This window comes from Halichondria panicea, chromosome 13 (genome assembly GCF_963675165.1).
Source record: "Halichondria panicea chromosome 13, odHalPani1.1, whole genome shotgun sequence".
Taxonomy (NCBI): domain Eukaryota; kingdom Metazoa; phylum Porifera; class Demospongiae; order Suberitida; family Halichondriidae; genus Halichondria; species Halichondria panicea.
The window spans coordinates 4,375,377-4,389,830 of record NC_087389.1 but is presented as its reverse complement, the minus strand read 5'-3'; the positions used below and the strand labels follow the sequence as shown (position 1 = coordinate 4,389,830).

At 41.1% G+C, this 14,454-nt stretch overlaps 3 protein-coding genes across 6 annotated transcripts; all 3 read right to left on the bottom strand.

The window, feature by feature from the left end:
* Positions 1-986: 986 nt before the first annotated feature.
* On the bottom strand, positions 987-6,154 carry LOC135346466 (uncharacterized). Of its 4 annotated transcripts, none has more exons than XR_010398038.1 (3): positions 3,812-6,154; positions 3,439-3,758; positions 1,843-2,037 (listed from the first exon to the last, which is right to left on the bottom strand). XR_010398038.1 is itself a non-coding variant. In XM_064544090.1 (2 exons), the coding sequence occupies exons 1-2, from the start codon at positions 6,008-6,010 to the stop codon at positions 1,433-1,435; spliced, it is 1,266 nt and encodes a 421-aa protein (XP_064400160.1). In that variant the 5' UTR covers positions 6,011-6,154; the 3' UTR covers positions 987-1,432. The 4 variants fall into 4 exon arrangements, 1 of the variants encoding a protein (XP_064400160.1); XR_010398039.1 differs by having other exon boundaries at positions 1,843-3,648; positions 3,716-3,758; XM_064544090.1 differs by lacking the exons at positions 1,843-2,037; positions 3,439-3,758 and adding an exon at positions 987-1,454 and having other exon boundaries at positions 4,767-6,154.
* Positions 6,155-7,194: 1,040 nt separating this feature from the next.
* Positions 7,195-9,648, bottom strand: LOC135346470 (uncharacterized). Its single transcript, XM_064544095.1, has one exon. The coding sequence runs from the start codon at positions 9,209-9,211 to the stop codon at positions 8,510-8,512; it is 702 nt and encodes a 233-aa protein (XP_064400165.1). The 5' UTR covers positions 9,212-9,648; the 3' UTR covers positions 7,195-8,509.
* Positions 9,649-9,666: 18 nt separating this feature from the next.
* Positions 9,667-13,114, bottom strand: LOC135346467 (uncharacterized). The gene has a single exon (XM_064544092.1). It carries the CDS (start codon positions 10,363-10,365, stop codon positions 9,667-9,669), a length of 699 nt encoding a protein of 232 aa, XP_064400162.1. The 5' UTR covers positions 10,366-13,114.
* Between the last annotated feature and the right edge of the window lie 1,340 nt (positions 13,115-14,454).

Genomic DNA, 14,454 nt, shown 5'->3' with positions numbered 1-14,454 from the left:
GCCATCAATATACCTCCACACGCTCGGTTCAGTTCACTGCAGTAGCATAGGACCCATTTTCTAACGATATCCAGTAGTGTCTGCTTTAAACAGTTATTGCAGTTAAAAATTTGCTGACAGGAAGAAGCAGGCTGGCAAGGATATGAGCCAGGGCATAATTGTGTTAATATCTCAATTTCCGATTGAAGCTGTTGAATTTCCACGTTTGAAGAGTGTATTTGTGTAAGAATAGTCTGTTGGTGGTAGACAACAAATCCTAGAACACAAGATGTAATTTATGATAACACTGATAATTTGCGAACTAAAATTAATACCCACCCCTTTAACTCAGAACAGTTAACTTATGTTATCTTGTGCATGGCAGCTGATAGGGAGGTACAACTCCAGTTTAGGTGAGGTCAGATTTTATGCAGGGACATACAGAAAGATCTGATTTAGATTCATCGTTTGCATTAGCAAATGTCCAGATGAGCTGACGAGGTGACCGTCCATGCATGGGTTAGGCTCACACCATCAACGTGAACATCATCAATAGTTACAGTTCTGTTGACAAAATACGGTGCAAAAGCATCTGGAGACTTGGCTTGATAACCAATCATTCGCCTACAAACTCGAGAGTACTCCACCCCGTAAGTTGGAAAAGTAGTAGACACACATCCTGCTGGTCCAGGTCAACCATGCACAAGTACGCAGTGGTGCATGGTGTTGTCCTGGATACCAGTCTGAATCCATCTGGGAAGTTTTGGTTGGGGTCAGTCATGTCGAGGTTGGCTATATACCCTCATCTATCCTCCTGCAGCGCTGCAACTACAGCTGGAGAATATTTGGGGTTTGACTGTAAACCTTTATTAACGACCACTTCCAAAGAGCAACCATACGCCATATAACGGCAAGAGCTCAGGTCCGGATTGAAACTACAATGACTTCAATGTAAAGCAACCTCTCCAGAGCAGCCACCAGTCCTCTCTACTCTGTATAACGAGTCTTTCTCGTCCCCCAATCCGCTTTAGTAATGGAAAATAACCTCCCAAAACAGACAGCCCATGCACACGCAGAATTAGCAGCATTATTGCTGAGATAGCATTATTTTGCACAATCGTGAAACCTATAGCTGTAGTTACAGTCTTTTCAAAGCTTGTATGAGCTAAAGAAGCAGTTAGTAAAGCTCCAAGATTCATTTGCAACAACAAATAACTCATGCATCGAGTATACATAGCTGGTAATCGAAACCTATCAAGGAAGACCACCTCTATCATTAAAGCGGCCAAAAGGATGTTCCCCAATGGTGTCCGTTTTATGGAGGTTCCACCGTAGTCACACATATAATTATACCTGAAGCTAATTCTTCAAAATTCAATTTACATGCATGTATAATTATCCACACTTATATAAGAACAATACAGGTTTCATAATTGTACAAGGATCGAACAGTTCAGGTTCCCTCTTCAACATCTGTATGCACAAACTCTATATATAGTCTCTATATATAATTACACATTCCACATATTTTCACTGCAAAAACACTTTTGTTAATTTAACAAACAAAAGTTTGTCCCGGTGATGAATCTCACATGACAGAATAATATTTGTTAGAATGACAAAGGTAAAACAACCTACAATGTTTTGTCATTCAAGCAAAGAAATTATGTCAAAACAACAAAGTATTATGTCATCTGAATTTCACCAATTTATTGTACTTCTATGTCAAAATAGCAAAGTGAATGCTGAATTAACACTGCTATAAAGTAAATTTCTTTGTTAAATTAACACTACGTATATACCTTTGTCATTTAATTAGTTGTTTTCTCGCGCACGTACGCACATGCAGAAGGTCAAACGGTATTAGAACAATGAGTTTATGATAGAATAAGATCACTGGATCACATGACATGCAGCACAATAATTTCTTCTGTCAGTAAATTGTTTTTAGTGTTCATCACTTAGCGTTTCTTGAAATTCCAGTACAGTGAACTGCAGGCGTTTCGTTTGGTTTCATGAACGCTACATCCCTCACATCATTTTCGTCACAATAAGCCCCTACAGAACAAAAGATTGAAGTCACTATAGTTACCAACACATATGTAGTGCAAAATGTAAATAGTATAAGCTATCACCCCCATAGACGAAGTTGACCAGTGTAACTGACACATGAGGACACATACACACAAACTCGTAAATCAGTATGCTAGCTATCACCCCATGGACGAAGTTGACCAGTCGAAACCAGTGTAACTGACACATGAGGACACATACACACAAACTCGTAAATCAGTATGCTAGCTATCACCCCATGGACGAAGTTGACCAGTCGAAACCAGTGTAACTGACACGTGAGGACACATACACACAAACTCGTAAATCAGTATGCTAGCTATCACCCCATGGACGAAGTTGACCAGTCGAAACCAGTGTAACTGACACGTGAGGACACATACACACAAACTAGTAAATTACAATGCTAGCTATCACCCCATGGACGAAGTTGACCAGTCGAAACCAGTGTAACTGACGCGTGAGGACACATACACACAAACTGGTAAATTACAATGCTAGCTATCACCCCATGGACGAAGTTGACCAGTCGAAACCAGTGTAACTGACACATGAGGACACATACACACAAACTGGTAAATTACAATGCTAGCTATCACCCCATGGACGAAGTTGACCAGTCGAAACCAGTGTAACTGACGCATGAGGACACATACACACAAACTGGTAAATTACAATGCTAGCTATCACCCCATGGACGAAGTTGACCAGTCGAAACCAGTGTAACTGACACGTGAGGACACATACACACAAACTCATAAATCAGTATGCTAGCTATCACCCCATGGACGAAGTTGACCAGTCGAAACCAGTGTAACTGACACATGAGGACACATACACACGAACTAGTAAATCAGTATACTAGCTATCACCCCATGGACGAAGTTGACCAGTCGAAACCAGTGTAACTGACACATGAGGACACATACACACAAACTGGTAAATTACAATGCTAGCTATCACCCCATGGACGAAGTTGACCAGTCGAAACCAGTGTAACTGACGCATGAGGACACATACACACAAACTGGTAAATTACAATGCTAGCTATCACCCCATGGACGAAGTTGACCAGTCGAAACCAGTGTAACTGACACGTGAGGACACATACACACAAACTCATAAATCAGTATGCTAGCTATCACCCCATGGACGAAGTTGACCAGTCGAAACCAGTGTAACTGACACATGAGGACACATACACACAAACTAGTAAATCAGTATACTAGCTATCACCCCATGGACGAAGTTGACCAGTCGAAACCAGTGTAACTGACACATGAAGACACAAACTCGTAAATCAGTATGCTACAGATGAAGGTCGAAACCAGGCCAGGGGCAGTTTCCCTCTAGCTAGCTATATAGTTTTATGGAATCTGACATAACTTGCAAGTCGTTTCTTTGAAGTCGATGAAGGTGGTTAAGTAGACTCCTAGCTGGTACACATTGTGGGGCCGAGGTATGGTAAAATCTGCAGCTGGAAGAAACACGTAAACACATTTATTTAGCAATGACCAACATAACTTAAATCCTTTTTCTTTGAAGCTGGTACATGGTGGAGTTATACGCCGATACGGTATAGCAGTGATTTGTAAACTGTGAATTCAGAGAGTTTTGGGATCATGTACATGCCATGCGCCAACAGCATGCAATGGAACTTAACTTTTTTCTTTGAGATGGTGGTACTATCTACTCTTTAAGAAAATCTGAAAGAGAGTATTGGGCAATAAGTTGAGTTTAGCAATGAGCACTGACTAACTTGCAATTGTCTTTTTTTTCAAGCTGCAGATGCAGGTGACTCTTGACTCCTAGATCCTAGCTGGTGTACATGGAACATGGTAGCCCAGGGCCAGGGGTACAGGCATGCAGTCAGTGATGGTATAAAGCTGCATGAGCAGCTGCAGTCTGGTGCAGCTGCAAGTACCATGTGCTAAGTATGTTTGAGGCCCCGCCCTGTTATTCCTGAACGCCCCCTCATGCCACACCTATAGTTCCAGCTTATAATTATAGTCTCGAGGCCAAACTCTCCTGGCCTCGAGACTAGCTAGAGTTAGAGGCTAGAGAGAAGCTCGATCCCAGGCCGCTCTTCAGGCCAGGCCTTGTGAAGGGGGCTATAGAGAGAAGGCTGCCTGCATTGCACTGCACTGAAGGACTCTGGAGGCTCCTGACTTCTTCACTGCCACTGTAACTTACCATGCCCAGTCACAAGTCTCCAATTGCTACATACACAATTGAACATGAGCATGCAAAGATTTAAGCATCAGGGCAACTGAGATGTTTCAGTATAGACAATTTATTACGAGCTAGGGTAATCGAGTATAGGTTGAGTAGGTTGAAATCAGTGATGCAAACTTGCACGTATCTTTTAGTAGAGTTCTAGCTGTAACTTTATAATTTGTTGTTGTCACACATTAATGTTAATTTGACAATGAACGGTAACTTCCACTAAATGTGAGATCAACAACGCTTCGACAAAATGACAACACATGTGTTCAAATAGCAATCTACCATTATAATAACAAATATTAATAGTTAGATAAACTATATTAATAGTTAAATAAACTATGATTTGTCGTTATAACAATAATTGCAGGAAATTGACAAACGTTTTGTCAAGATAACATTTTGTGCCGGTAGCAAACTGTGTCACAATAACAAAAGTGTTTTTGCAGTGAATTGTTACTGAAGTTGTATGTATATATCAGCGAATGTAGATCTCCACTAGCTCTAGAGGTGTGTCTTCATTTTCAGTGTCTTCATCACCACAGAGCCTCAACTCAATATCGTCTGTAGTCGGCTGAGGGAGTTGCTTGCAGAACCATGGTGGATTATTGAACTCGCAGCAAGTGCTGGTACCTTCACATCCCTGACCGTCCCAAACTGGATCATCGGGAAAGAAGATAAAGGCATTGTCCAATGACAGGAGCTGTCGGCTTGCAGTTTCACAGAAGTAGTCCTGACCGATGAAGGGTGGTACAGCTCCAGTGTAGGCCAGGTCAGGTCTTGTGCAGGGACATACCCAGCGATTCGAACTTACTTCATTGATTGCATTAGCAAATGTCCAGATGTGCTGACGAGGCAACTGTCCATGGGTTAGGCTCACACCAGCAACATAAACATCATCAATAGTTACAGTTCTGTTGAAGTAATAAGGTGCAAAACCATCTGTAGTTTTGTCTTGGTAACCAATCACTCTCCCACAAACTCGAGAGTGCTCCACCCCATGAGTTGGATAGGTAGTAGACACACATCCTGTTGGTCCAGGTCTACCACAAATACGCAGTGGTGGTGTTGTCCTGTTCACCAGTCTGAATCCATCGGGGCAATTTTGGTTACGGTCAGTCATGTCGAGGTTGGCTACCCTCATCCATCCTCCTGTAGTGCTGCAGCTACAACTTGTTCGGTCCATGTCACAGTAGACCTGAACAGGAGAGCTAGTAGCGTTAGTCGCAATCCAGTATTCTCCAGATGGTTTGTATTGAGGGATGTCACTGCAGGAGCTAACTGAAACAGTTGCTATAATTTCTCGAACATCTTGGAAGATAATTTGAATCTGTTGGTTTGAGTCGTTTAACATTTGATTTGAGTTGTTCAGATGAGTATGCAAATCAGATATCTGAATCTTACACTGATCATTTGATAATCGAATTTGGTTGATCTGGGATTCCATTTCCAGACTAGAACTGCCCAGTTGACCTTGCTGGTTGTTTAACTCTATTGTAGCATAACTCACTGCTACCAAAGCCACTATCAGAGAAAGGACAGACATCACTAGAGCAATGATGGTGACAATAGCATAGCAATTTACTCGCAACTTCCTCTCTTTGACCGCTGCTGAGTTGACTTCTTCCTGAGGGAGGGTGTTGCCACGGGTTGGTACAGGTTCATAAACATTTTCATCCTCCACTTTACTTCCAAGACCGTATGCATCATTACTTTGACTAATGACTTCGTCCATTATCAATGTAATTTATGTTCTTTTACACAAATAGCTTTTATACACTGTGGAACGACTGAACAATGGTCTATATTTAGCCATCTATGAGTAATGATTATGAGCAATGTATTTATGTTCTTATTGGCATGTTCTGTCTTGTATTATCAGTTGAGTCATATATATTGGATAAAGCGATAGCTAAGTTAAGCTAATCCAGACTGTTACATACACAACATCACAGCTGCTATAACAATTATAAATGTAAACACTGTAAACCCACAGTGTCTTTTACACTTAGGATTCAAACGTTCTTCCGTCACTCGCCTCTAAATTTAAAATGTCTAGTTCCTAGAAAACTACTAGAAACCAACAACACAGCTGCTATAGTAAGTTTATTCAATTAAATCCGTGTCTTTTACACTTAGGATCTGATATTGTTCACATGTCACTCGTCACGAACCGAGCATCTCGCAATTACGTAAAGGTTTGTAGGACTTGAAAGCAAAAGATATAGCATTTAAGGAATCCCAAATGTGTAGTAGGGATTACCTAACATACATTGTGCTAACTTCGTTACCAGGCCGATTTTTCTCGAATGTTACAGCGCTTGGTCTAAAATGGCACCTATCATTACAATTATAAGCCTGGTGACAAGGCTAGCACAATTAACTAGGCAACCACAACCATCCTGATTCCATATTTATAACTATGCCTCGGTGCGCGTGCGCAAGCGAGGTATACGGTAGTGTGTTTGTTTGTCTACGGTGTGTCTGTGTGTCTGTGTAGACTGCTACAGCTGCTCAAGGAGATCAATGAAGTGCAAGTAAGAGTTTCTATAGGTTTCTAGTCACATCTTAATACGTGGATTTGCAAAATAATGGTTCATTCTCAAGTTATGCCTAGTTTTGCTTACTTGGAATGCCATTGCAGCCTTTTCAGAAGAGTGCGTAGCAAAACGTATTCATCGAGTGTTGCTACTCTACTTAGTAGTTAGCGCTGCACTAGAACGCTAGCTATTGGTAGCTGCAAGAGTCAGAAGAGAGCTGCAAGGCTCTGCTGCACTGATGCAGCCATTAATTTTAGACTTGAACTTTTGGCATCGATCGTTTGATCTATCATTACCCACGGTGCTTTCATTATGTTATAATAATGATTATAAATCACGCATAATAATAGGCATAATATTATTCTAAGGTATAATTATATAGCAGGGACGTGGATAGCTTAGATTACGGGGGTAGCAAAATAACAAGGCGCACGTGAACGTGCCAAAAAATGTTCTGGTTACAAGAGGAAATGTATTAAGTATAATGATTATATGCACTTGATTCACTGCATAGTAGGAAAACAGCAACACGAGTCATAGGTTTTCTAGCTCTAGCAAAACTTATATTCACTCAATGAAGTCTCTTTGTTCAGAGAGCCAAACTGTAGATCTATAGTCTTCTCTGTGCCGTGTACACACTCGCGATGTTCCTTCCACGCAACGACATCTCTCTAGCAGTCAATTGCTATTGCACAATGCTAGCCCCTATTCCAGGCCATATATCTAGAAATGAAATTTAGAATGCCAAGGGGGCAACCCCCCCTATCTACGGCCCTGTATAGGCATAGACTTGCTCAACCCACCTCAGCTGCCCTAGGTTTGTATCTTGTCGTCAAAAACCATCATTCTAAACACCATGCATGCATTAGTACGCACGTGTTTGTAAAAAAAACATTGATTTACTTTGCTGTGCACTCACTCTGTAAGGTGTATATGCATATAATTATAGTTGCTTTCGGTGATATGCTTTCAGAATGCAACCATGTAAACAAAAACTGACTTTAAACCAGTGATCAAGCACTTGCTGGTTAATTTTAAAGCTCGTAATTATTACTTATGGGGCTGTTATGGTTGGATAAGGTGAATATGCAAAGTTTTGTTTGAAATCTGAGGGGGTGCTATTTTTTGTGTTACTTTGACATGAAACAAACCGTATTTATTATGTGATAACACGATATAGACACTGTCGTCGCCTGAATATACCATAGGAAGTCGCTCATACCCATTGAACCATGCAGCCATTACTTTGCTGAGTGCCGCTTCACACCTTCTTTCACACACATAATTATAAGTCGCTGTGTAAAATGTAAAACCATTTCTGTAAAGGATGTGCATCAGTATACATGCATAATTATATAGCAGCTTCCATGCAGCATATACAGCTCGAACACGCCAGAAATTGTAACCATGTGCACTTAAAAAGAAGATGACAGTTTTTGTGTTGAAATCCAAACATAATTATAGCTACGTTTTAATAATGCGATTCTATACAAGCAATGGCTAGTTATAATTATAGTAAGGGCCATGAACAACATTACATGAAAGCAGTCTGCTATACGGTAACTCAGAATATTATACATGCATGCATGACAGTAAAACTAAGAGGCTACTCAGGACAACAAAAGACAAGCGTACGAATAAGAACTGATTGCATGATATTAAATTAGTCTGCACGAATCTCTGAGTCAGTATCTTCACTGTACAAAGATCTCAACAATTTCAAGAGGCGTGTCTTCATCATTAATGTCTTGATTGCCACAAATCCTCAACTCGATATTGTCTGTAGTTGGCTGAGGGAGTTGCTTGCAGAACCATGGTGGATTGTTGAACTCACAGCAAGTACTGTTAACCCCACATCCCTGACCGTCCCAGACTGGATCATCAGGGTAGAAGATGTAGCTCCAGACTTGTCGGCTTCCAGTTTCACAGAAATAGTCTTGACCGATGAAGAGAGGAGGTGCAGCTCCAGTGTAGTTGAGGTCAGGTCTTGTGCAGGGACAACTATATACAATACCCAAATTAACCTCGTCGATTGCATTAGCAAATGTCCAGATGTGTTGACGAGGTGACTGTCCATAAGTTAGGCTCACACCATCAACGTAAACACCATCAATAGATATCAAAGTTCTGTTGAGGTTATACGGTGCAAAAGCATTTGGAGACATGTCTTGATAGCCAATCACTCTCCCACAAACTCGAGAGTGCTCCACTCCATAAGTTGGATAGGTGGTAGACACACATCCTGGTCCAGGTCTGCCACAAGTACGCAGTGGTGGTGTTGTCCTGTTCACCAGTCTGAATCCATCTGGGCAGTTTTGGTTGGAGTCAGTCATGTCGAGGTTGGCTACCCTCATCCATCCTCCTGTAGTGTTGCAGCTACAGCTTGTTCGGTTCATGTCACAGTAGACTTGAACAGGAGAGCTAGTACTGTTCTTTCACATCTGGAAATATGCAGCCATGAAATCCACCAACCACAAAGGCCAGTCAACTGTTCACACTATTCAAATTAACTTGCTTACAGTGAACGTATTCCCATGCCCAGCTAAAAGCAAAAGTTTCCAGTTCTGGCCATGGATATATAGGAACAGATAATATTGTTGCACTGCGACACTGAGATTATGAATGGGGGTTTGACTGTATAGTCACACTCAATGTATATAATTATACCTGAAACCAATTCTTCAAAAGACAATTTACATGCATGTATATTGTAAGACAATTCATAATTGTAAAAGGATCGAACACTTTAAGGTTCCCTCTTCATCATCTCTATAATTATAGTCTCTATGTCTCTATATAATTATTGTTACTGATTTAATTGAGTGCAAGTATATGCGTATATATAATTATATCAGCGAATGTAGATCTCCACTAGCTGTAGTACTATGTCTTCATTTTCAGTCTCTTCATCACCACAGAGCCTCAACTCGATATCGTCTGTAGTCGGTTGAGAGAGTTGCTTGCAGAACCACGGTGGATTGTTGAACTCACAGCAAGTACTGTTACTCCCACATCCCTGACCGTCCCAGACTGGATCATCAGGGTAGAAGATACTCTCATGATACTGTCGGCTTCCAGTTTCACAGAAGTAATCTTGAGCAATGAAGGGTGGTACAGCTCCAGTGTAGGCCACGTCAGATCTTGTACAGGGACACACCCAGCGATTCGAATTTACTTCATCGATTGCATTAGCAAATGTCCAGATGTGCTGACGAGGTGACTGTCCATGGGTTAGGCTCACACCATCAACGTAAACATCATCAATAGTTACAGCTCTGTTGAAGTAATACGGTGCAAAACCATCTGTAGTTTTGTTTTGATAACCAATCACTCTTCCACAAACTCGAGAGTACTCCACCCCATAAGTTGGATAGGTAGTAGACACACATCCTGCTGGTCCAGGTCTGCCACAAGTACGCAGTGGTGGTGTTGTATTGTTCAACACCAGTCTGAATCCATCTGGGCAGTTTTGGTTACGGTCAGTCATGTCGAGGTTGGCTACCCTCATCCATCCTCCTGCAGTGCTGCAGCTACAACTGGTTCGGTCCATGTCACAGTAGACCTAAACAGGAGAGCTAGTACTGTCAGTCGCAATCCAGTATTCTCCAGATGGTTTGTATTGAGGGATGTCACTGCAGGAGCGAACTGAAACAGTTGCTATAATTTCTCGAACATCTTGGAAAAGAATTTGAATCTGTTGGTTTGAGTCGTTTAACATTTGATTTGAGTTGTTCAAATGAGTATGCAAATCAGATATCTGAATCTTACACTGCTCATTTGATAGTCGAATTTGGTTGATCTGGGATTCCATTTCCAGACTGGAACTGCCCAGTTGACCTTGCTGGTTGTTTAACTCTATTGTAGCATAACTCACTGCTACCAAAGCCACTATCAGAGAAAGGACAGACATTACTAGAGCAATGATGGTGACGATAGCATAGCAATTAACTCGCAACTTCCTCTCTTTGACCGCTGCTGAGTTGACTTCTTCTTGAGGGAGGGTGCCGCCACGCGGTGGTACAGGTTCATAAACATTTTCATCCTCCACTTTACTTCCAAGACTGTATGCATCATTACTTTGACTAATGATTTTGTCCATTATCAATGTAATTTATGTTCTTTTACACAGATAGCTTTTATACACTGTGGAATGACTGAACAATGGTCTATATTTAGCCATCTATGAGTAATGATTATGAGCAATGTATTTATATAATTGGCATGTTCTGTCTTAGTTGAGTCATTAGATAAAGCGATAGCTAAGTTAAGCTAATCCAGACTGTTACATACACAACATCACAGCTGCTATAATATAGATAATGTAAACACTGTAAACCCACAGTGTCTTTTACACTTAGGATTCGGATGTTCTTCCATCACTCGCCCCTAAATTTAAAATGTTTAGTTCCTGAAAACTACTAGAAACCAACAACACAGCTGCTGTAGTAAGTTTATTCAATTGAATCCACAGTGTCTTTTACACTTAGGATCTAATATTGTTCACATGTCACTCGTCACGAACCGAGCATCTCGCAATTACGTAAAAGTTTGTAGGACTTGAAAGCAAAAGATAGCATTTAAGGAATCCCAAATGTGTATACTGTTTGTATAGGGATTACCTAACATACATTGTGCTAACTTCGTCACCAGGCCGATTTTTCTCGAATGTTATAACGCTTGGTCTAAAATGGCACCTATCATTACAATTATAAGCCTGGTGACAAGGCTAGCACAATTAACTAGGCAACCACAACCATCCTGATTTCACATGCGCAAGCGAGGTATACGATAGTGTGTTTGTTTGTCTACGGTGTGTGACTGTCTGTGTAGACTATAGGTTTCTAGTCATGTTTTCTTGCATGGATTTGCAAAATAATGCTTCAGAAGACTGGGTAGCAAAACTTATTCATCGAGTGTTGCTACCCTACTTAGTAGTTAGCTCAACACTAGAACACTAGCTATTGGTAGCTGCAAGAGGGAGAAAAGCAAGGCCTTATGATCAAAATCTGTGATTGTGTATATAAACTAGCACTTAATTGAGGAGGTGAGCAAAACCGAGGAGGGAGGTTGATCTGAAACAAGTATGTAACTAACAGTGGCATAATGTGTTTAATACATGCATGTAGCAGTACTGTACTTTACCACCACCAGAGTGTTGCTCAGCAGTTAAAATCTGCAAATAAACACTAATGTTAAATTAATACATGTAGTTCTATCTCGCAAAACCTGCTGAATAGAAGAGCCCACAGCAGACAGTTGCCGCCACGGCCTCAGAACAGGTAACCATCTAAGTTGAATAGCTTGGTTTTAAATTTGATGGGAATGCAAAATCTGCTGAATAGAAGAGCCCACAGCAGACAGTTGCCGCCACCTCAGAACAGACACCCGGCCCTTGACCACAATCTACTACCGGGCCAATTGCAATAAACTATCTAAGTTGAATATCTTGGTTTTAGTTTTGATGGGAATGCGGTCAGCCTTAATGGGTGTGGCCTTTCTTAGAATCCATGCATGCAAGACCATAATTATAGTGCTTCTGCTATCTAGGTAAGATGACCCCATGCAGAGTCCATTTCGGCCTGTCACATAATGGGCATAAACATAATAAGTCTGGCATTTATGTTTAATGACGGTCACTTCAAGTGTCACATAATTATGTGTGTACTTTTAGAAGTGGACTTGACTAGCAACAAGTTCAGCTGCTCTTATAAAGAGCTATAGTCCCTGCTAGTGAAATTACATGCACTAGCCCAAGTACTGAGACTGTGCCCAGGAGAGGCGTGTGTTGGTGGGCTTCGTGCCAGAGTGGAAAAAGAAGGTTGACCATGCAGGAGATCAGTGTACAGTGAGTGGGTCTTGCGCTCATAGATAAATACTTAGAGCATATAGATAGTAAAGGAAATGGATTGGAAACGCATCACGTGCACCAATGTTTTCAATAGAGTCTGTATGGTACAATCCTACGATAAGTCTAGAGGTCATTTGGTGTTATATAAAGTGCACCGTTTTCCACACGACGGTGGCCGTGTGCAAATAATTTCGCCGAGGGCACTTTTCCGGCAGCCAAGGTTTTTTAGCTGTATTTTGGGGCCTCAAGACCATTCTTTCAGCGTTCAAGCCAATCAAGTGAGGTACATAAAAACATATAGTAGTGGTGCCATAAAGTTTGGATGGTGTATTGTAAGTTAGGGTGAGTTGTTTGCAGAAGCTCTATTGCTCAATAAAAGGAATTATGAATTGGTTACATGAGAGAATCTTGTTCTTACAAAATAGAGCTGTATAATTATAGTATGCGAGTTACACCAGGAGCACATAAAGTGAAGGAGCATCTAACTCTCTACAGATACTCAGAATGGCTGGATGTTGTCTAAGTGGTTGTAGTAACAAGTACAAGCTGACAAAACCACAACACAGCAACACTTCTCTGAATTCGTACTGGTAATGATATTCACATATTTCACAACTACCGGAAATATTTGGTCAAACCACTTAATAGACAACAGCTCTTCTACACAGTTAGATGCTCTTTCTCTTTATGTGCTCCTGGTTAAACTCTATTTTAAGTGAAATTTTTAGTACTATAGTGACGATTTGTGGAAGCTATTTCTCAAATAGATTAGACTTTAAAATTTGTAGATAGCTTTATTGTTTACATAGTACTCATGCTAAATCCAGTCAGTAGTAATTGAGCCGTATGACGTAATGCGTTTCCAATGCTTAGAGCTACAGACAGAGGAGGTCCGACATGCGTGCACGAATCACTACAAGTTCAGTGTATTGATTATGTCCAGGCCAAATGCACTGAACTTGTAGTGATTCGTGCACGTATGTCGGACCTCCTCTGGTAATAGGTTGATTTACAACAACTTTTATATCATAAGTGATCCCACTCTCTCTCAACAAAACAAAAGCATCTAGGAAGACTTGAATTCAACAATGTCATCCATAAGACATGTAGTAACCTCATCTCATTAAGTATACTGTTGCTACACCACGGGTGTTTCTAGAGATTGAAGCAGGGAGGTGCTCAAGACCACAGAAAAAAATGGGGCCGCGCACTATTTTACACCAGCGTATTTATTGCGGCGCGTCTTTTACATTTCTCTAGTCTCTATATAATTTAACAATCCAAAATGTTGTTATATACTTAATTGAGTGTCGGTACGTATATATCAGCGAATGTAGATCTCCACTAGCTGTAGTACTATGTCTTTATCGTCAGTGTCTTCATCACCACAGAGCCTCAACTCAATGTCGTCTATTGACGGCTGAGGGAGTTGCTTGCAGAACCATGGTGGGTTGTTGAATTCACAGCAAGTACTGTTATCCCCACATCCCTGACCATCCCAGACTGGATCACCAGGGTAGAAGATAAAGACATTGTCCAATGGCAGGAGCTGTCGGCTTGCAGTTTCACAGAAGTAGTCTTGACCGATGAAGAGTGGTACAGCTCCAGTGTAGGTGAGGCCAGGTCTTGTGCAGGGACACACATATTTGTTGGATTTAATTTCATCGACTGCATTAGCAAATGTCCAGATGTGCTTACGAGGCGACTGTCCATGGGTTAGGCTCACACCATCAACGTAAACATCATCAATAGTTACAGCTCTGTTGAAGAAATACGGTGCAAAATTAAAGC

What these genes read in the sequence shown, in the direction of transcription:
- LOC135346470 (XM_064544095.1), bottom strand. Translation starts at nt 9,211, where the DNA reads ATGAACCGAACAAGCTGTAGCTGCAACACTACAGGAGGATGGATGAGG.
- LOC135346467 (XM_064544092.1), bottom strand. Translation starts at nt 10,365, where the DNA reads ATGGACCGAACCAGTTGTAGCTGCAGCACTGCAGGAGGATGGATGAGG.
- LOC135346466 (XM_064544090.1), bottom strand. Translation starts at nt 6,010, where the DNA reads ATGGACGAAGTCATTAGTCAAAGTAATGATGCATACGGTCTTGGAAGT. An exon ending in CCTCTAGAGCTAGTGGAGAT is followed by an intron (nt 1,455 to 4,766) that starts CTACATTCGCTG and finishes GTTTGTGCATAC; the next exon opens with AGATGTTGAAGAGGGAACCT.